The sequence below is a fragment of the Bipolaris victoriae genome (assembly GCF_000527765.1).
Source record: "Bipolaris victoriae FI3 unplaced genomic scaffold scaffold_73, whole genome shotgun sequence".
Lineage (NCBI taxonomy): Eukaryota > Fungi > Ascomycota > Dothideomycetes > Pleosporales > Pleosporaceae > Bipolaris > Bipolaris victoriae.
Window position 1 is genome coordinate 134,860 of NW_014575319.1, and position 20,069 is coordinate 154,928.

A 20,069-nucleotide genomic window follows, 5' to 3' on the forward strand; every position below is an offset into this window, starting at 1 on the left:
GTATGTATCCCCACACAATTATTGCTCAAATTCATATGGAGATGTTTCAATGACTTCAAGCTGCACTGCTTCCATTTTTCGTGCAGGTTAGAGTGTGAGTGCGACCAGTGGTTGGGCCGATGAGCCGCGTGGGGCAACAGAGGCTAGTGTTGCGCAACAAGACGTCATACTCTGTAGTACAACGACATTTATGTCTACGCGCATCTAATACAGCCCACCGAATATCGCATCTCTCCCAGTCAATGCTACGTGTTCGTGCATAGTGCTGCCGAAGAGATGCCTTCCCTTGTTCGAAAGCTGCTCATTTTCGCAGCTGTGGATGGCCTGATCCTGCAACCCTCCCCGCCCCGCAATCATCCGCCCACGACACAACAGGCCATCAAAGTCGACTACAAGGGCAACGTCGGGCCACTACTAAAGGACAGACGCGAGGAAGACACCACACCTATATCTGTCGAGGCACATGGCATAATTGGTATGGGCGCTTGTATGGGCGCATTGCAACGCTCACAAGTTACTAACAAGTCGAATAGGGCTTCTCAAAATCGCGACATCGCACTTCCTAATCTCCATATCCGATCGCGAACAGGTCGCGCAAATACGTGGAAAAGCTGTTTACAAGATTACTGATGTCGCCCTCATTCCCCTCTCTTCCCAGGCCGATGCCGATAAGGCCATTGCAGCCACTCGTGACCATCTGAGGCGTCGCAACAAGTCGCCAGGTGCTGAGGATGAAGATACCGAGAGCGAGGGCGACGAAGATGCGCCCAGTGTGACCGATTCAGTCGTCGGAGATCTACCTCCAGCATCAAATGAAGTCACAGACCCAGTTACTGGGCGAAAAAGTAGTCCTTTACAAAAAACCAGCGTTGCCGAAGATGTCATACAACGGAAAGGTGTATATGGGAGATTTGCTGACAAGTGGTTCTCTCGAAAGGGTTGGAGTGCAGACAACAGGCGTCTGCAAGGATTCACCTCAGAAGAAAATCTGGCCGCCAGGTATGCAAGGCAGGATGCCGATCCAGCCGTGCCGAAAGAGCAACAAGGACCTGAGGGCGAATCAAAACCGGATGCGATCCCGACCGAGGATGAAAACGTACCCCAAGAAGTCAGCCCTACAGCAATACCAAAAGCACTGGGCGGCAAGAATGACGCAGCAACAATAGCATTGTTGCCCAAGATCTTGCAGACGACGAAGATGTACTTTGCATCGGGTAACTTTTTCTATTCATACGACTATGATATTTCGAATGGCATCGGCCAGCAGCAGCCTAGTTCGAGCGTGCCACTCTTCAAACAGTTTGATCCTTTGGTCAGTCAGTATCTCACATACGTTTTGTGCACCCATTGACCTCTTTCCAGTTTTTCTGGAACCAGAACATAATTTCTCCTTTTATTGAGGCCGGTCAGCACTCTTTTGTACTCCCAATCATTCAGGGCTTCGTTGGACAGCGACCTTTCACCCTCAAGACCACAGATTCACAGTCTGGCAGTCTCGTGGTTGATCCAAGCGCAACACCAGACGACATACAATTGCAGCCTTGGTTAGAGAAGCAAAAACAGGAGACACAGCAAGCAGAGGGTGAGAACACCGACATCAGCTCAGAGCAGGACTCTTTCGCCCAAGGCAAAGACTTTTTGTTAACACTCATTTCACGTCGCTCGACCAAGCGCGCTGGACTTCGCTACTTACGTCGTGGCACAGACGATGAGGGCTGCACCGCGAACAGCGTCGAGACTGAGCAGATACTTTCAACTCCAACTTTTGACACGACCAAAGATAAGATATTTTCTTTTACGCAGTTCCGCGGATCCATACCATTGTTCTTTTCTCAGTCGCCATACAGTCTTAAGCCTCAAGTCACTACCTGGGGCTCTTTTGAGACGAATGCACTTGCTTTCAAACGGCACTTTCTTGACCTGTCGTCGCGGTACGGAGATATATACTGTGACTCGTTGATTGACAAACACGGTACGGAGGCGAAGATTGGCGAGCTGTATGAGCAACATGCAAAGGCACTCAACGAGAACGGGGGTATCGACGGAAAAGGCAAACAGCTAGGATTTGAGTGGTTTGACTTCCATAATGTCTGCCGTGGAATGAGGTTTGAGAATGTCTCTAGGCTGATGGACTCGATTGAGCCTTTCATGAAATCGTCGGGTTGGGTTGAGATTGCGGATGATCAAGTACAGCAAAAACAGACTGGCATTTTGCGAACGAACTGCATGGACTGTCTGGACCGTACCAATGTGGTTCAATCAGCTTGTGCTAGAACTGCTCTGGAGGCACAATTGTCCTTGGGCAACTACCACATCGATCTTCAGCACGACCCTAGTACTTCGTGGTTCAATACCCTGTGGGCGGACAATGGCGATGCCATCTCGAGACAATATGCCGGTACAGCTGCGCTTAAGGGCGACTTTACACGAACGCGTAAACGACAGATTACTGGTGCTCTGACGGATTTTGGATTGACTCTGACTCGTTATTACAACAACATTGTCAATGACTACTTTGCCCAAGCACTCATCGATTACCTTCTTGGTCGCGCGACCGACACCATATTTTCCGAGTTTGAAGCGGACATGAAGAGTTCGGACCACTTTGTTGATCTGCGCAGAGTAAGACAGCAAGCCATCGAGCGCTCGGCAGGCATCGTCATTGAAGACCATGACGAGGATTTGGTCCAGGGCTGGACGTTGAGTGTACCCACTGCCGCAAACCAAGTGAAGACAACGACCTTCGAAGAGGCGATTCTTCTTCTCACAGAAAAGGCTTTGTACTTTTGCCGTCTGGACTGGGGTACCGAGAAGGTACGAGAGTTTGAGCGCATCCCGCTTGAAAACGTACAGGGCCTCATGCGTGGTGTTTACATCACGTCAACCCTAGCTCAGCGACACATGGACACCGACAAGAATGTGGGGCTCATCATCCGGTACCGACCAGACAGCCGCGGCAAGCTGGTACGCAGAAACACTAGAGTGCTGGATTCGGAGCCCGGTGACGATTCAGCTAAAGATGAGGCTCAAAAGGCTCCCAAACAAGATGATGCCAGTGGCCGATTCCTAGCGTTTAAAGCGTTACCAGCGCACAGTAGTGTTCCTGTTGCATCTGGCGATGCAGTCGAGGATGAGACCGAGATTGTCAAGTCGGTTTGCGATGAGATTGCGCGGGTCGCTAATGGCGTGCGCAGGGGAGTGGGTGAAGGGGATCGAAAGGTGGAGATTGAAGAGAAGGATATTATCAGCCTTGGGGACGCGAAGAAGAGTACCGGTTACCTGGAACAGTTTGAATATTCGTTGAAGAAGCTTGTTTGGGGATAATAAGTAGATGGATGCCCTGTATGTTTGGCACCATGTAATTTCCCAGGTGAAGACCTGGTCTAATAGACTATTCGTTTCCGCAAGACAATGTACCCATCATCTTCCGAGTCGGTCGTCCTGATTATTCTTACAGCCATCGGCATCGCCATAATCGAACAGTGTATCTTATTCGTTGTCGCTCCACTCAATATCTTCCATGCCGTCGTCAACGCCCTCGCCCTCTTCATGTTCGCCCTGTTCCTCGCTCGGAAACTGTACAAGGCCAAGCTTGAAAGTCTTAGATTCAAGGCCAGTAGGTTGAAGTGCCCAAAGCGCAGCCTCTACTTCCATGTTACGCGGCATCGATTGTGCGCTCCATTCGTTATTGGCCGACTCAAACCTTGCAGGTGGAATGTCAGTCCAAGAACAGCAAGGAAGGCCCCACCTCTGACAATTTGTACAAACATCAATGCCTGGTACCATCTTGCACCCCACCTCATAGCCATCCACCTCTGGGATGTGTGACGTAATCCAGCAAAATTCGCATTCAGTGCGGTAACCAGAAACACCCTTTGCTTCTCCCTGCTTCCCATCGAGACTGAACTTGACCATCTGTGCTTTGATGGCCGCACTAGATAGCTTCTCTACAGACAAAATCCGAAGAGATGGATCGGGAGGACCGAAACTGATGGACGTATTGGACGCTCGGGTTCAGCGTGTGCGGGGCAGGGCCAATGGATCCACCATCTCGCTGAAGTTTGAACATGGGTCCAGCGCCTCGGAAGATATCGTTTGGCGTACCCGGTGGGAAGAAAATCACGTTGCTCTGTAGACAGGCGATATGAGAATGTGTGTGGTGCCTCGAGTCGCTGTCACTCACTCACTGGTCTTGACTGCCACAGCGCTAGGGGATAGGTTGCTTGTTTCCCTGTGGCGGGTGTTGTAATCGTTTGACTCTTGCTTACGACGGGTGGTTGAGCCTTGGATTACTGTGGTATCGCTGCTGATGTTGTCGCGATTGAGTACAGAGGTGGGGCTGTTGTTGTTATTGTTGTCTTGAGGAAATGTGAGATCCTCTTAGCTGGGAAAGAGCAAACGAAGTGAGAGTACGCCCGCGCACGCGCCCACGCGCGCAAGACAAACGATTGTTACTAGTGCATGATTCTGTGATTGATTTCATCTAAGTGAAAATGCGCTCTGCAGCCTATGTATGCCGGGGATTATACCAAGATTGCGACTTCTATCGACCACCTCTCAACTTCTGCCCTCTAGGTTGGCTAATCACTGACTGATGCTAAGAAAAGGTCGGAGTATCTGCTGCTTTGCATTCTTTTACATACCCGAGATCTTTAGTATCTAGCTCATGCTGGCTCTCAACTAGAATTAGTTGATCATATCTCACATTTGTTACATGTGAGGTGAAACGACCACGGGACCGACACAGCGGATGTACTACAGTTGTACGCTACAAGAGCAAGTGTGGAGAAGAAGAATGCGGGTGGCTTTGGCCTTGGGTTTCCGAGTAAGCTTTCGATCGGCAACACAATGACTTGGTTGGGCAATGCACCCGCTTTGCTTAATTACGTCTCATGTGCAAGGAACATGGGACGTCATGTTGTATGTGGAGCCGCGATAGACGGGTGAATACGGGTTGAGCAAAGCAACAACACTATGATTTGTAGTGGTTGAGTATCGGCCGGACGTCGTGATGTTGCAGTGTAAAGCCATCTTCTTTCTTTTCCTCCTTTTCTTCTTCTTCTCCGCAAGTCTTTCTCCTCACTAAGTGTGTGTGGTAGACTCCACTCTTGCACTGGAGCTATGTGCTGACTACCACCCAGTACCCAGTTTTCTGCATCTTGTCGGTATGCGCTAGAAACACGAGCACATGCAACATGCAACGCCCGCCTTGTTCATACATGATGGTGGGGATAGTATCGGGGGAACCTAGCTTCTCACCAGTTATGAGGACAATGAAACGATCCGAATCGCAACCCAATGATGATACATGGCACAGCGCAGAAGACTTGACCAAGCATACCACCCACCATAAATCCATACCACACCAGACAACGCCAGCCTCAAGCGTGCCTCGGCGCAAAGCTTGAGATGTGGATTCGACGGGAGGCGCTTCCAACGTCCAACGCCGACTGCAACATGGATCCACCCGTAAAAGCGGATCACAACCACTTGATTGGCTACACCTTGCTTATAACCGCAACCTACCGACGTCATCAGTGGAAACCTCATCACACATATCGCGCGAATTGGCAACCAGGCCCACTTTCGTTTTGCGCGCGAAGAAAAAAAAATCAGTACCGGATGGGGCGTGTGAGAGGAGAACACTGTGGGTGTCTGGAGTCTGGAGAGATTATGGAGAGAAAGGGGGGAAGCTTTTTGCGGAGAGTGCGGAGGAGCCCAACATCGATACATACACGCGCGACCAAGGGAATTAAGTAACTAAATAGTAGTAGAATTACGGTACTGACCGAACACGCCATACGGTTACTGATCGATCGAAGCCCTGCTTTTTCTCTCATCATGCACAAGACGGACCTCTGATTCCCCCCTGCTTCCGCAACCCGTCGCCCGTCGCCAGCGGCCTCGGCATCAAGTCCCCCCCCAACCAAGCCACGAGTCGCAACGACAAGCACTAAATCACCCCGGTCGTGTCAGGGCTTGACATTTCTTCTTTGCGCCCCGCGAGATCCACGTTATTGCTTGGCTTCTCCCCAATCACTGACTGGTTGTCCGGAGGCTATACCAAGCTTGGTAGCGCATCAGCAGGTACACACCTCAGTTCTGTCTGTGGATGTGGGTGTGTCCCGACAAGGCCCCAACCAAGGCATTACCAATGCCGGGACAAGAGTCAAATGTCCGCCTTGCGGGGCTCCCACGTTGGCCTTTTCCGGGACCTGACTATGGCCCGCGTTTGTGGTTCCCAGTCTGGCGGGGTGTGGGCAGCTATGGGTATATAAGACTCGCCGTGCGCCCGGGTTAGTTTTGTTGGTTGTTTCTTCTTTCTACTGCGCTTGTTCGAGACGAATGTGACGGGGCAATCATGTATCAGATTGGGAATATCTATGGTATCACGGCTATTGCCGTTATTGGTGGTGGGTTGTTTGGGTTTGATATTAGCTCTATGAGCGCTATGTATGGTGATTGTTCCCTTTATTCCCACTGCTTGAAGACTGACGGAGATAGTTTACCGACTCAACAATACCGATGTTACTTTAATCAGGGACCGTTGGGTCCGCCTTTTACAGGGCCTGAGGATGCGTGCTCTGGACCTAAGGCTGATGTGCAGGGTGGTATCACCGCTGCGTAAGTGTTCATTACCACAACCAGTATATCATTCTAACACGACACAGTATGCCCGGTGGATCCTTCGTCGGTGCTCTCGTATCTGGATACCTGACTGATAAGCTGGGTCGTCGTCGCGCGATCCAGATCGGCTGCCTCATCTGGATCATCGGATCCATAATTTCTTGTGCAGCCCAGAACATCGGCATGCTCATTGTCGGTCGCTTTATTAACGGTCTCTCTGTCGGTATCTGCTCTGCTCAAGTCCCTGTCTACATATCTGAACTAGCGCCTCCGTCCCGCCGTGGTCGCGTTGTCGGAAGTCAACAGGTAAGCGTTCACAACCCACAACACCACAACACCCGCAACACATTTTGAGCATTTGCTGACCGTGTATCGGGAAACGGTGGTCGATAACTTGGGGTATCCTCCTGATGTTCTATATCTCCTACGGCTGCAGTTTCTTGGATGGACCGAAGGCCTTCCGTATCCCATGGGCCCTGCAGATGATCCCAGCCATTATCCTTGGTTTCGGCCTTGTATTTCTCCCCGAATCCCCCCGATGGCTTGCGCGCCATGACCGCTGGGAAGAGACTCAAGCTGTTCTTGTGCTGGTTCATGGAAAGGGTGATCCCAACAGCCCGTTTGTCAAGCTCGAAATGGATGAGATCCGCCAGGCGATTGAGTTCGAACGCCAGAACGCCGATGTCACTTTTATGGAGCTATTCAAGCCCAATATGATCAACCGTCTTCATATTGGTGTCTTTACCCAGATCTGGTCCCAACTCACTGGAATGAATGTCATGATGTGAGTACCTCATGGGCACATCAAACCAACATCAAACCAACTGACAATGACACAGGTACTACATTACTTATTTGTTCGGTATGGCCGGGCTCAGCGGAAATGTTAACCTCGTTGCGAGCTCCATTCAATATGTCATCAACGTAATCATGACTGTACCGGCCCTCCTCTTCATGGACCGTTGGGGACGCCGCCCCATGTTCGTCATAGGCGCCACCCTCATGATGACCTGGATGTTCGCTAATGCCGGTCTCATGGCTTCTTACGGCAAGCCTGCACCCCCCGGTGGTCTCAATAACATTGCCGAGCAATCGTGGGAAATTGGCGGCGCCCCTTCGAAGGCCGTAATTGCCTGCACCTACCTCTTCGTAGCTTCCTACGCACCCACCTGGGGACCAGCATCATGGGTCTACCCCCCTGAGATCTTCCCGCTCCGTATCCGCGGCAAAGCCGTTGCGCTGTCGACCTCCGCAAACTGGATCTTCAACTTTGCCCTATCCTACTTCGTTCCCCCAGCCTTCGTCAACATCCAGTGGAAGGTGTATCTCATCTTTGGCTGCTTCTGCGCTGCAATGGCTATCCATACGTTTTTGCTTTTCCCAGAGACTGCTGGAAAAACGCTTGAAGATGTGGAGGAGATGTTTATGACGAGGATCCCTGCGTATAGGACGAGGGTTGAATACAGCTCTACGAGGAATGCCGAGAGGGGACGGTTTGGAGAGAAGGGAGCTGGGCTGGAGCAGAGTCCGGAGAGGATGGAGAATGCTGAGGTGAAGGTTTAAGGGGTGTGAGGGGATATTAGGATGTGAGAGATGTGAGAGGAGATCGATGATGGCGTTGTTCTATAGTCGAGATGGCCTTGTAGCTTTGATAATACCCAATCGCAATGTTTCGAGAAGTATTCGTTGCATCTGCATATTTTTTCTTCTCTCCCTCCAAAACTAAAAAGAAATCCCAGATATCGAAGACAATTCCAGTATCAAAGCCAATTTCTTTTCGAATTTCGAGACACCAGAGAGGTGTTTCCAAGCTTTAGCGCTGAAGAAGCATTCTCCAATTCTCCTTAACTAACCATTGTAATTCTCTGAGCTAAAAAAAAATACTGTATCTAGCTACTTTAGATAAACCCTAGCAGCTAATGGAAATCATCAAGGTACGTTTCCCACGATGAACTGGAATATTGCTGCCTTGTGGGAACGACAGATATATAGGATGCCTAATAGAAAAAGGGAAATCACATGATGACCTGACACTAGATATATATTCTCCTTGAATAACAATACTAGTGCTAGGACAAGGCTAAATTACTTTAAACACAGCCACTGTTACATCCGCATTCTAGAAACGGCTGCAACCCGTCATCCGGCAGCAACGGCAAGTGGATCCCACCCCCTCACCAGCCCAGGCCGGCACTCTCAAACCACGCAAGCGAAACCGCGCGCCCCCCCCGGCCGCCGCCCGTTGCATCAGCGGGCTTGCAGCCGCGCAACGCAATCCCCCTTCGCAAGCAGCACCACCATGTCTGCTTCGCGCGAGTCGAGCACGACTTCTGCCTCGTCGCCCAGCGAGGACGCGCCGAGCGTCGAAGCGCTATTTCTGATCCGCTTCGACAAGAAAGTCGGGTACGTCATTTTTTGGACCTCAGATTCCCTTTTTTAAGCCGAGTACCTTAACTACATACCTGATGTGAGAGAGCTACCAGCAAACTGACACAACAGACGTACAGGTACACTGTGAGTTGGAAACGCACCGCGACGCCGGATATCGAGCTCGAGAATGCGGTGGAATATAAATCGTTGCCGTCGGGATTGCATTCTGTGCAGAGCGATCTCGTGTACTTTACGCATCAGGGATATGCTGGGCTGAGCGCGTTTGCGAAAGGCGAGGCGGGGGATGAGGAGCGCAATGCCAAGTTCATTTCTGTAGGGGTGCTGGTGAAGAAGGAGGGCGAGTTTGGGCGGTTGGGACGGGCGTGGTTGCTTGCGGGGCGGTTGGAGAAGATGGCTGCAGCGCTGGCCGAGGATGCGGACACGGTGGCGCCGTTGGAGGAGTTTTGGAGGGAGCAGGTTGAGAGGAGGGGGTATGGCAGTGAGGATGGGGATGGGGAGGGGAAAGGATATAGTAGGGAACGCGCCATTTCGACGGTCAGCGCAGCGCTCAAGGATGAGGAGAGCTTGCCGGCGTATCATCCTGCGCTGTCTATCCAGCGCTTTCTGGATGTGTTTGGGCCATTGGTGTTTCGGTTGCAGCAGGCTGCGCTGTTGAGGAAGAGGATACTGTTTGTGGGCATTCCGCCTGTCAGGACGGCTTGCGAATTCGGTATGTTCTGCTGGCTATGCAGCGCATTGATTGAGCTTGATGCTAACAGGGACAGTGTACAATCTCTCCATCCTCTCAAGCATATCACCACGCGACACCGAGCTCCTCACGCCCGGCACGGAAGAGCTGTTGCGCCTGCCCTGCCTCTTCTCGGTCGGTGTACATGAAATCCCATACCTCGAAGACCTGAGCAAGCCAAAGCATAGCAGACATACTCCAGGTGACGAGACGTTGGCTGGATGGGTGGCATGCACGACGGATGAAATCATCACCACCAAGACCAAGCTGTACGACATCATCGTCGAGCTCCCACATACATACGATGCGCCACCGCAAGAAAGACGCTGGCCACGGATACGGACGAGCGACGGCAGTCTGGTCAAGGCTAGCCAACGGGATGTTTCACGCTACAAAATGCTGCATAGGGAGTTATACAAGCATCGTAACCGGTCACAGACAGCACCTGAATCGTATAGAGACGATGAAGACGACGACGCGGCACCGCTACTGTCACACGACGAGGTGTTGGGCCAAGGCGCCGACGATGACTTCAACGAAGCATACGACGAGACAGTTGTTGAGCCAATGACTTGGTCACGGCTTGCATACATGGGCTACATGTGGTGGGCATCCGCGGGCGAGAGGGATGCATACGCGACTGCAGAGCACGAGGCGGATCGCGAGCTCATTGGCGACTTGGCCGAGTACTCTCAGTCGTTGGAAACAGCAATTATCGCATACTTTCACCGCCAGTCCTCGCTACTCATCCAGTCTCTGGCGCAAATCATCGAGGCCGACGAACAGGGCGAGCGCGACTGCGACGACGACGATGACGACGGCAAGGCACTGATTATAGACCAGGACGACCTGTCACGCATGGGACTCGATACCTGGTCAGAAGCGGACCGGGCGTTTGTGCAGGAGTTTGGCAGTCTCTACTTTGGACGCACTGTTGGGGTCAAGGGCAGCGAGATTGACTGCTGCGGGTTGAGGGTGCCTGTGTTCTAAGCAGGGATCAGGACCGGTGAAACAGACATACTGTGAGCTGAGGTGGTGTGTGTCTGTTTGTATGTATTTACATGGATACGGGCGTTCTTTTTTGTAACCAGCGGCGTCTTTGGTGTCGAATTGGAGTCTGCGCTAGACGGCGTTCCTGAAATACCCGCTCGGCCTTGTCTTGATTTGCGTTCCCACACACACACACACACCCCGCAGGCCAAAGTGTTGAGCACGCTCTCTGCGGGCTCGTCTCTACATAGGCTGATATGCCTCCTTCGGCTGGCCATGCACACTGCAGTTCGTCTACGTCTTCTCTGTCCCGTGTAATATCCCTTTAGACGTCTCGTATGCAATTAATACATAACCTCGGATTGGCCGGCTGGCTGCCATCTTCGCCAGCCGAAGTCGGACCCCGCAATTGGAGAGCACAGGCCGCAAGCGATTTTCTGCGCCCCGCATCGTCATATGCCATTCACTGGACGGCTTAGGCGCGTTGAATCACCGAGCACCAGACTTTTTTCTTTTTCCTTCTAGGATGTGATTCATACCACCGTACTTTTTTACTAATTAGTCCCAACTCTGTGCCGTCTGTCTCTTCATATATTCACCGTATACCCTCCTGACGTCTTCGTCTTCTCATCCGACTTTATACTAACACGACTTGCATTCATCGTCGCTTAGCGTGAGCCAGTCGACTTTGACTCAAGAAAAAAGAGCAATCCGCGCGACCACACGTCAACATGCCGATGCTTGCAGAGCCATGGAAAAAGTACCAGCCATTTAAGCCATTACATCTGCCGGACAGGACATGGCCTAACAAGACTATTGACAAGCCGCCGCGCTGGCTGTCGACCGATCTGCGAGATGGCAACCAGAGTCTAGTCGACCCGATGGTATGTCTGCATCCGCTGCACCTAACAGCATGCACTAACACGGGCCCCAGGACGGAGCGCAAAAATGGGACTACTTCCAGATGCTCGTCAAGCTTGGCTACAAGGAAATCGAAGTCTCGTTTCCCTCGGCGTCGCAAACTGACTTTGACTTTACACAACGCCTCATCCAGACGCCCGGCATAGTCCCCGACGATGTCGCCATACAGGTCCTCTCGCCCTGCCGCAAGGAGCTCATCCGCCGAACCGTCGACTCCCTCAAGGGCGCTCGCAACGCCATCCTCCACTTGTACCTTGCCACGAGCCCGTGCTTCCAGCAGATTGTCTTCGACATGAACAACGAGCAGACGATTGCTCTTGCCGTCGAGTGCACAAAGTACGCGCGATCGATTACAAAGGACGATCCTGAGCAGGCTGGCACCCACTGGTCGTATGAGTTTTCTCCAGAGACGTTTTCAGACTCGTCGCCAGAGTTTGTCATTGAAGTCTGCGAGGCGGTCAAGGCTGCATGGGAGCCGTCAGTCGAGAACCCAATCATCTTCAACCTGCCAGCTACGGTTGAAATGTCTACGCCTAACGTGTACGCCGACCAGATTGAGTATTTCTGTAAGAACATTAGCGAGAGGGAGAAGATTTGCGTGTCGCTGCACCCACACAACGACCGTGGTTGCGCTGTTGCGGCTGCGGAATTGGCCCAAATGGCAGGCGCAGACCGTGTAGAGGGCACGCTGTTTGGCAATGGAGAGCGTACTGGAAATGTCGACCTTGTCACTCTTGGCCTGAACCTGTACACGCAGGGAATCCACCCCAAGATTGACTTTTCCGACCTCAAGTCAGTCATTGACATGGTTGAGAGCTGTAACAAGATCCCAGTCCATCCTCGTGCGCCGTATGGTGGTCAGCTTGTCGTGTGCGCTTTTAGTGGCTCACATCAGGACGCTATCAAGAAGGGATTCCAAATGCGCAAGAAGAACGGCGCCACAAACGAGAGCCGATGGCAAATCCCATATCTCCCTCTGGACCCACAGGATATCGGCCGTACATACGAAGCTATCATCCGTGTCAACTCACAAAGTGGAAAGGGAGGTATTGCTTGGATCATCCAGCGCCAGCTCGAACTCGACCTCCCGCGTGGTCTGCAAATTGCCTTTTCCAAGATTGTGCAAAAGGAGACGGATATGCTTGGCCGCGAGCTTTTGCCTAGTGAGATTACGGCTCTTTTCGAGGAGGCGTACCATCTCAAGCGCAACCCCCGCTTCTCTCTTGTCGACTACGAGATCAAGGCCGATCGCTCGGCGACTCCTCAACCGCCGCAAGAGGGTAGGACCGTCAGCACCCAGAACCTGCGCCGTATCTTTACCGGTGTTATCGAGATTGACGGTCAAGAACACAACATTCGCGGTTCGGGAAACGGTGCTCTGTCGTCGCTGGCTGATGCGCTGAGGAGTCTGGGTATCGATTTGGATGTTGTAGACTACAATGAGCATACGATTGGTACGAGCAAGGATGCCAAGGCAGCGACGTACATTGGATGTACTGCTGCCCAGAGCAGCCACAAGGTTTGGGGTGTGGGAATCCACCAGGATGTGGTTCAAGCGTCTCTGATCGCCATGTTGAGCGCTGCTTCTTCGGTGAGTCTAATAGTGGGGTTTGGGGACTGAGGGAGATGCTGACTGATTATAGTTCTTATCATCGAGACCAACAACACCTATTCCCTTCCGCCCTAAGCGATCGAATACTCTGGAGATTCCCACCCCAGGATCGAGCCCAACACATGGTTCAAAGAAAGAAAATGGCGCTTCTGTTGTAGATAAGCTGGAGGCTGCAGTAAATGGCGAGCAGGCTGATGTTCAGAGCGCGGGTGTGTAAGCATATGACGTCGTTTGTGATTTGTTTATCATTCCCAGTTTGCATTTATCCATATCGCATGTGGTACGGGGTGTTTTATCCAAAAGACACGATCTGAGTGTCGAAAAGTGTGATTTAGGTATCTAGAATATATCCATCATCTGGATCAGATCTGCTTTTCTGTATCCGTGTTGTATGCTTGTTCCCGATAAGAAAGTGAATCTACAATCAGTCACTGTGTAACCCCCCCTCCCGACATCGGATGCTAATGTACGGTTACCACCGGCTTTGAATCCCGTACATACCCAATCCTGCATATCCAACCTAGTCCCATGTAACCACAGTCCATCGTATCAATCTTTGTCTATCATCAATATCAAACACCACAACCCGTATCCCCCTTCCCACCACCACCACCACCTAACAATGCCACCCTCCAACGACACACCCCCAACCCCCGCCTACTTCCCCACCTCCCCCTCGTCCCCCCTCCACCCCCCTTCAACCCTCTACTCAACCCTCCGCTCCCTCCCCGCCACCTCCCTCAAACAAACACACACGCACCTCATCCCCCCCCGCTCCGCCCACGCCTTCCGTGTCCCCGCCGGCGCCCTCTTCCGCCTCACCACACCCTCTGGCCCCCAAGTCGGGGACCTAAACATCTGGAACGCATGCGACCCGCGCGAACGGTTCTGGGCAGCGCGTACCAGGCAGTTGCAGAGTAGTCATGTTGGGGTGGGGGATCGGCTGTGGAGTTGTTTGCCGTTTTTGAGACCGCTTTGTGGGGTTGTGGATGAGTCGTGTGGGTTAGGGGAGAGGGGAGACGGGGTGGATGGGAGGGGGAAGGAGAGGAGCAAGTGGGGAGGGAGGTGTCATGATTTGTTGGGGACAAGGTGTGATCCTTATGGTAAATCTTTATCTCCTTTTTTTTTTTACTTTCATGTTCCCTCCTCCCCCTTTAGTACGCGTGTGGTCAAGTAGCTAAAGCAAAGAAACGATCAGTGTCACATATGCTTACGGGCGCGAGCTACGATTTTCACTGCCACTCCAATCTCGTGCGTGCGGTGCTTCCGTTTGGCCTTACCGAGTTCGACGTCCACGATGTACTGAATGTGTTTCAAGTCACCGGGCTGGATGAGCAAGGGAGGTACTTTATGGAGGCTAGTCCGGCGACCGAGGAGAGTTATATTACGTTTTTCGCAGAGGAGGATTTGCTGTGTGCGTTGAGTACGTGTCCCGGTGGGGATTTGAGTGCGTGGGGGTGGCATCAGGCGGAGGAAGGGAAAGGAGAGGGCGAGGAGCCGGATATGAAGAGTACGTGTCGGCCGATTCGGGTCGAGGTGTTGGAGATTGAGGAGGGGGTGAGGAAGGAAGTATTGAAAGATTGGAAGAGGCCCGAGAAGAGTGGGTATGTGGGTATGCATGGGATGAGGATTCCGACTGGGGAAGAGTAAAAGCGATGATGATATGGTTGGCGACAAAGAAACTCTCTCTACAACTTGACATTTCCGTGAATCTTGCCCCCGTCAAGCACAATCGTGTCACCATTGACATGGCTTCCCGCCCTGGAACTCAGAAATACGACCGCGGCAGCGATATCTTCGGGCCTGCCTACCCGTCCGTTCGGACTCGCCTTGCCCAGCGCCTCTTCTCCACCCGCCTGCTGCATCACCACATCCGTCATCTTGCTCGCGAAGAAGCCGGGCGCAATGCCCGTGACGAGAACGTGGCGCGGTCCCAGCTCGACAGCCAGGTTGCGCACAAGGTGCAGCACGGCAGCTTTGGACACGGCGTACGAAAAGGCGGCTGAATCACCACCGACCGAGCCCGTGCTAATTCCCGCAACGCTACCTGTTACGATCACCCGCGCGGGATCTTGAACTGAAGCTGCCTTTGTGAGCAACGGGGCGAATCTAAAATTCGAATGTCAACGAACGTCCTCCAATCCTCTTGTTCTTTGCTTTTCCCCTCAATATGAATCGGTTCTTTCCGTTTTTTCCGTTCTTTTGCTCATGCTTTTTTCTTTGTCCCGGACGCCTTATCAGATTCTGCTTCTAATCCTGGACGAACCTCATACTTGAAGGGGGGACGGGGAGATAGGGTGGAGGGAAAAAGTCCGGAAACAAAAAACATACTTTTGGATTGTAAAAAATACGCCCTTGACGTTCAGATCCATGACGCGGTCCCAGCCATTCTTCTCATCGACAGCGTCAAACCTACTGCCCCATGTCGCCCCCGCATTTGCAAACAAAATGTCCACGTGATCGGTGTGCTTGGCTATCTCGCCCACCAGCCGGACGATCTCGGAGACTTTGGAACTATCGGCGGGAACGGAGTAGGCTTTTGCGCCCGGAGATTTGTTTGGCAGGGCGTTGAGGGCGGACGCGGCCGCGTCGCATGCCGAGGCCTTGCGCGAGGTGATGAAAATCTTGGAGCAGCCGGCTTGCATGAGACTTTTGATTTTCGCGGGAGAGAGTTAGTTTTTTTCTTCTCTTTATCGAGCGTTGTTTGTTTATCGTGGCATCGTGAAGGTTATTTTTGGATGCGTGCAGAAAGTATGCATGGTACACACCCTGATGCTGCGTGGAGCCCTAGGCCTCGCGAGCCGCCGCTGACGACGGCGACTTTGCCTTTGAGGCTGAAGATGTTGGCAAAGTCTTGAAGCTGGACATCTTGTTCTGCCGATGACATGGTTGATGATCACGTGTGAATTAGAGTTGTGACAGATGCTTTGTAGAGCGTGGTAATGGCGCCGAGCGAAAAAAGAAAAAGTAAGAAAACAGACTGGAAACTAGAGGCTGGCCTGATAGACCCTTAGTAGTATAACAACCCTGTTTGCGACCTCGGCCTTGTCGTTCACCGTGCAAAGGGTGTACCGAGGCAGTTTACCACGCTAACTGCAATGGCTCCAAGCAGCCAAAGACGTCCAGAGGGACTTTTTGTTCAACTACATGGCGGAACAAGACACAAAGAGCACTGCATGGTACATGGTGGATGCAAAAGTCAAGCAGATAAGCATTGGTGGGGTGTGTGTGTGTGTATCATGTTAGAAGAGTGGGCTGTAAAGATCTCAGCCCTATCGCATGTTTGATGATTTGCACAACGTTTCGCCTAGACCTACCGTGTCATGCATTTGGACTAGCGGTCGGATGTAAGCAGGGCAGCAAGTGCAAGCAATGGTCCCTGGTTCCAAAGGCCACATGGTGGATGGTGGTTGCCTCGTATTTTTCCGAGTGGTTGAGTGGAGGTGGTCGAGTTAAGGTTTGGGGGTTCATTGAGCCACTCGGTCGGGTCATTGCACAGTGGCAACTTCAACCCGGTGGTGTCGGTAAGACAGGTCTCACCTTGTGAGGCGCGCAGCAGCTGTGCCTGGCGTGACTACCAAGATATTTGTCATGAATGTCGTGCGAGCATCATAGACGGGAAGGGAAATGAGGCCATCAGGCGAGGCGGACATGGAAGCTGTGAAATACCGCGATCGCATGCCGTGGGGTGGGGTGCGTGAGGCAAGAGGACGGATGCGTGGAAAAAAAGGTGCGGATATTGCAGGGGCAACCACGTTGAATCCTTTTGCCGATCATTCTTTGTCGATTGATACCTTTTCTAGGGCGGCTGTAAGAGCGTTCGCCGACATGGCACGCATGCCGTGTGGTGGACGCGTCGGCAAGTTCGCCACCAATGTTGAGCACGCATTTGGCCTTTGCGGCGCTCTCGCTGCGAGACCGGAGGAGCAAGCTTTTAGGCATTTTGCAAGCGCGCGCGCAAGACTAGCCGTGGAATAGGATGCAATTGGACTTGAAAAGGTGTCGATCGGCTGGGGTGGGAGAGCCAAGGCAAAGAGGGCTTAAAGGGGAAGGGAAGTGTTAGTGTACTGCCAACGGCACATTTCGGGGTACCATGGTCGATTTGAGAATGGGCGGGGGCCATGATTCGGGCCTGTGTTGCAGACGACGGGCAGTCTTGCAGATGGGGTGTTTTACTCGACCAAGTTGGTCTTGCCCTTCGCCCTTCTCGAAAAGCCCCTCTCGGCTGGCTTCCTGAGACGGAGCCTGCCGGACGGCCAGGGGGGCCGCGCAATCATGGATGATCAACAAGCGATCAACTTTGCAGATCGAGAGGGCGCATGTAGGGGACCCTTTTTGTCTGGCGGAGTGGCAGGTTGAGGCGGTAGATGCAGCCAAGGAGCAGGCGGGCAGGCAATCAATATTCAACGGCAGGCCGCAACAGGCGACGGGTGTGACGAGGGAGGAGGGAAGAGGCGAGAAAGTGAGGGAAGAGGGAGGGAGACAGGGCCGAGTGGCGCATGGTGGAAGGAGCCGAGGCGGGCTGAGATTGGTGGTCTGGCAGGCGGAGGATAGGACGTGCCAAGGCGTGTATCAGAAACATGGCAGCTGTGCTTGAGACGTGCGGCGAACGCCTCGTAGGGCTCCGGATGCGCGCGTGCTAGGCGACGGGCAGAGTCAACTCGCCGTGGCAACGAGCAGCGCCGTGCCGGTCTAGACGAGCGGTTCGGCAGTTGGGGGGCTCATTTGGGGCCCTTTGGGTGCTAGCAGGTAGGGCCTGGTCACCGCCTCGGCACCAGGCTGACCCGTGGTCGTCTTAGTGGTGGTGATGCCGTGTGTGAGCAAGCGTGGACGGCTACTAGTGTGTATAGTACTAAAAGTACGCAGGAAATTAAAACTAGGAGAAAAGTGGGCATGGCAAGGCACGTTTATGACAGGGCATGGCATAGTATGGCAGTGGGGCGCGCTCGGGACGGGTGTGGACAGGCCAAACGTGGGGAAAACACGTTTTGCAGGTGGTACTTGTACGTACCGGACGACGTACAAGTGTCCATGTACTACATGAGTAGAGCAGTAGACAGTGCGTAGTTGCAATTATAGCGTGCGCACGTACATTTACTAGACGTGTAATCTTCATGTATTTATTAGATGGTAATACTTTGTTACAGTACTCTAGTCCCTACGTAGTAGTAATACACGGTAGTTACTTGGTCGGCACTGGCACTGGCAGGCCCAGGGATCGCCTCGGCCAGCGGTACGAGCGAGCCCAAAGGCTATTCTGGCGCTTGCATCTGCATCCATCTGCATCTGCATCTGCATCGGCACTGCGCAGGGCCGGTCCACGGCGGGCTCATGCTCAGAAGACGCACAGGGGAGCATGCGTCCAGTCTATTATGGGATGGCCGATGGGGGGAATGGGACGACGCCATCGAGGCCGCCAATCTCAGCTTTGTACGCTTGCTTGCTTGACACACTCTCACACTCACACTGCATTACGTCGGGGTGACACGGGTGGGGCTCGGTGGCTTGACGTCTGTGGCGCACCCGCCGTTGAAACTCTGTGGCTGGGGCTGTGGCTGGGGCTCCTCCGTTGAACCACTGCCATTGCCACGCCCACGGCCACCATGCTCATTCGATCCAGAAAAAAAACCCGCCCACGCACCCGCCCACGCACCCGCTCTCCCGCTGCCCCTGGACTGACACAGGCACCGCGCCATGGGCCCTCTCGCCTGGCTGGCCGCGCGACACCTGCGCCGTTGGCTGACGCATTCCCTTCCCGTCCAATGCTCGCCTTGCAGCCGGGACCTGCCATGCCCATGTCTTGGCCGGGGCGACAGGCGGTAACGAAAAGCCTTCAATTCCCACATGCAGGTCGACCCCTGCTGAAATCTCGCCGAAGACGCCTGCCATGGGCGTTTTGGGAGAAGCGTTGTGGACCGCTGGCACTTTAGGCACGAACCGATCATCTTCTGGAACATGAGGCTTCGACAAGTCCCGACTGTCTGCTCCTCCCAAGCCTGTCTGCCCGGATCGGCGCCCGACTTGACCACGGAGATGGCATCCCGTGTAGTCCTAGAGCCTCGACTTGTGCTTTCGCGTCGTCCCGTATCCAGCAAGCGCCTCCAGCTGTACCCGCTTTACGGAGCCATTGGGCTGTCGTCACGAAACACAGGCACGCACGCTTGCATGCCACCCATTGCCCCACCCGCTGACCCAGGCCCAGGGAATATATCTCTCGACTTTGGTGGCACTCGAGACCCGCAAAAAGCTTCCTTGCCTCTTGTGCTCTGCATACTCACTTACGCAAAAACTACCCTCCTACTGGCCATTACCCCTACGTCAGCTGCTCCAAAACAGCACCGTGTTTCTCTTTTTTGCTGCCGCACTACCACACTAGTCAACCATCCGGGAAAGCAAGACAAGGGCCACCGAGCCTCCGTCCCCCCCCTCCCATCTTGCCCTATTGCTATTACTATTACTCTACTCTCAACAGCCACCCACGACTGCCAGGGCCCTTTTGCATGTGTTGCCGCGGACCTGCCTCTGCCCTCTCTGCCTTTTGCCAATTCTCCCTCTCCCCTTGTCCTCCCCCCAACCCCCCAACCCCCAGTTACTCCCAGCGTTTGGAGTAGTAGCCAATATCCACCAGTACCGCGGCCATTAAACCTTGTTGCCAGCTCGCCGCGCTCCGAAGGTGTGCCAGGGTCTCCACCACTACTATCCAGACTGGGGCTAATCAACTGTGCAGCATCACCACCACCTCCAACATTGCTTCCTACAGAGGCGTCGGTCAAATCCACTTCTCGCCTGGCCTGGTCCCCC

At 53.2% G+C, this 20,069-nt stretch overlaps 8 protein-coding genes across 8 annotated transcripts; 5 read left to right on the forward strand and 3 right to left on the reverse strand.

The window, feature by feature from the left end:
• Window positions 1-276: 276 nt before the first annotated feature.
• On the forward strand, window positions 277-3,324 carry COCVIDRAFT_105635 (hypothetical protein; the record flags this gene model as incomplete). The annotated part of the gene is made up of 3 exons (XM_014698733.1): window positions 277-475; window positions 534-1,312; window positions 1,363-3,324. 3 exons carry the CDS (start codon window positions 277-279, stop codon window positions 3,322-3,324), a joined length of 2,940 nt encoding a protein of 979 aa, XP_014554219.1.
• Window positions 3,325-6,361: 3,037 nt separating this feature from the next.
• COCVIDRAFT_39889 (hypothetical protein) lies at window positions 6,362-8,190 on the forward strand (the record flags this gene model as incomplete). Its single annotated transcript, XM_014698734.1, has 5 exons — window positions 6,362-6,453; window positions 6,505-6,624; window positions 6,672-6,933; window positions 7,083-7,411; window positions 7,467-8,190. The coding sequence occupies 5 exons, from the start codon at window positions 6,362-6,364 to the stop codon at window positions 8,188-8,190; spliced, it is 1,527 nt and encodes a 508-aa protein (XP_014554220.1).
• A 736-nt stretch (window positions 8,191-8,926) lies between these two features.
• Window positions 8,927-10,735, forward strand: COCVIDRAFT_18058 (hypothetical protein; the record flags this gene model as incomplete). Its single annotated transcript, XM_014698686.1, has 3 exons — window positions 8,927-9,030; window positions 9,135-9,727; window positions 9,783-10,735. 3 exons carry the CDS (start codon window positions 8,927-8,929, stop codon window positions 10,733-10,735), a joined length of 1,650 nt encoding a protein of 549 aa, XP_014554172.1.
• A 731-nt stretch (window positions 10,736-11,466) lies between these two features.
• COCVIDRAFT_18059 (hypothetical protein) lies at window positions 11,467-13,485 on the forward strand (the record flags this gene model as incomplete). The annotated part of the gene is made up of 3 exons (XM_014698687.1): window positions 11,467-11,619; window positions 11,670-13,247; window positions 13,300-13,485. The coding sequence occupies 3 exons, from the start codon at window positions 11,467-11,469 to the stop codon at window positions 13,483-13,485; spliced, it is 1,917 nt and encodes a 638-aa protein (XP_014554173.1).
• Window positions 13,486-13,890: 405 nt separating this feature from the next.
• COCVIDRAFT_105624 (hypothetical protein) lies at window positions 13,891-14,918 on the forward strand (the record flags this gene model as incomplete). Its single annotated transcript, XM_014698735.1, has 2 exons — window positions 13,891-14,371; window positions 14,467-14,918. 2 exons carry the CDS (start codon window positions 13,891-13,893, stop codon window positions 14,916-14,918), a joined length of 933 nt encoding a protein of 310 aa, XP_014554221.1.
• Window positions 14,919-14,956: 38 nt separating this feature from the next.
• On the reverse strand, window positions 14,957-16,155 carry COCVIDRAFT_105558 (hypothetical protein; the record flags this gene model as incomplete). The annotated part of the gene is made up of 3 exons (XM_014698736.1): window positions 14,957-15,377; window positions 15,600-15,917; window positions 16,037-16,155. 3 exons carry the CDS (start codon window positions 16,153-16,155, stop codon window positions 14,957-14,959), a joined length of 858 nt encoding a protein of 285 aa, XP_014554222.1.
• A 1,047-nt stretch (window positions 16,156-17,202) lies between these two features.
• On the reverse strand, window positions 17,203-17,391 carry COCVIDRAFT_105657 (hypothetical protein; the record flags this gene model as incomplete). Its single annotated transcript, XM_014698737.1, has 1 exon — window positions 17,203-17,391. The coding sequence occupies one exon, from the start codon at window positions 17,389-17,391 to the stop codon at window positions 17,203-17,205; it is 189 nt and encodes a 62-aa protein (XP_014554223.1).
• A 569-nt stretch (window positions 17,392-17,960) lies between these two features.
• COCVIDRAFT_18061 (hypothetical protein) lies at window positions 17,961-19,065 on the reverse strand (the record flags this gene model as incomplete). Its single annotated transcript, XM_014698688.1, has 5 exons — window positions 17,961-18,102; window positions 18,280-18,304; window positions 18,361-18,378; window positions 18,431-18,635; window positions 18,922-19,065. 5 exons carry the CDS (start codon window positions 19,063-19,065, stop codon window positions 17,961-17,963), a joined length of 534 nt encoding a protein of 177 aa, XP_014554174.1.
• Between the last annotated feature and the right edge of the window lie 1,004 nt (window positions 19,066-20,069).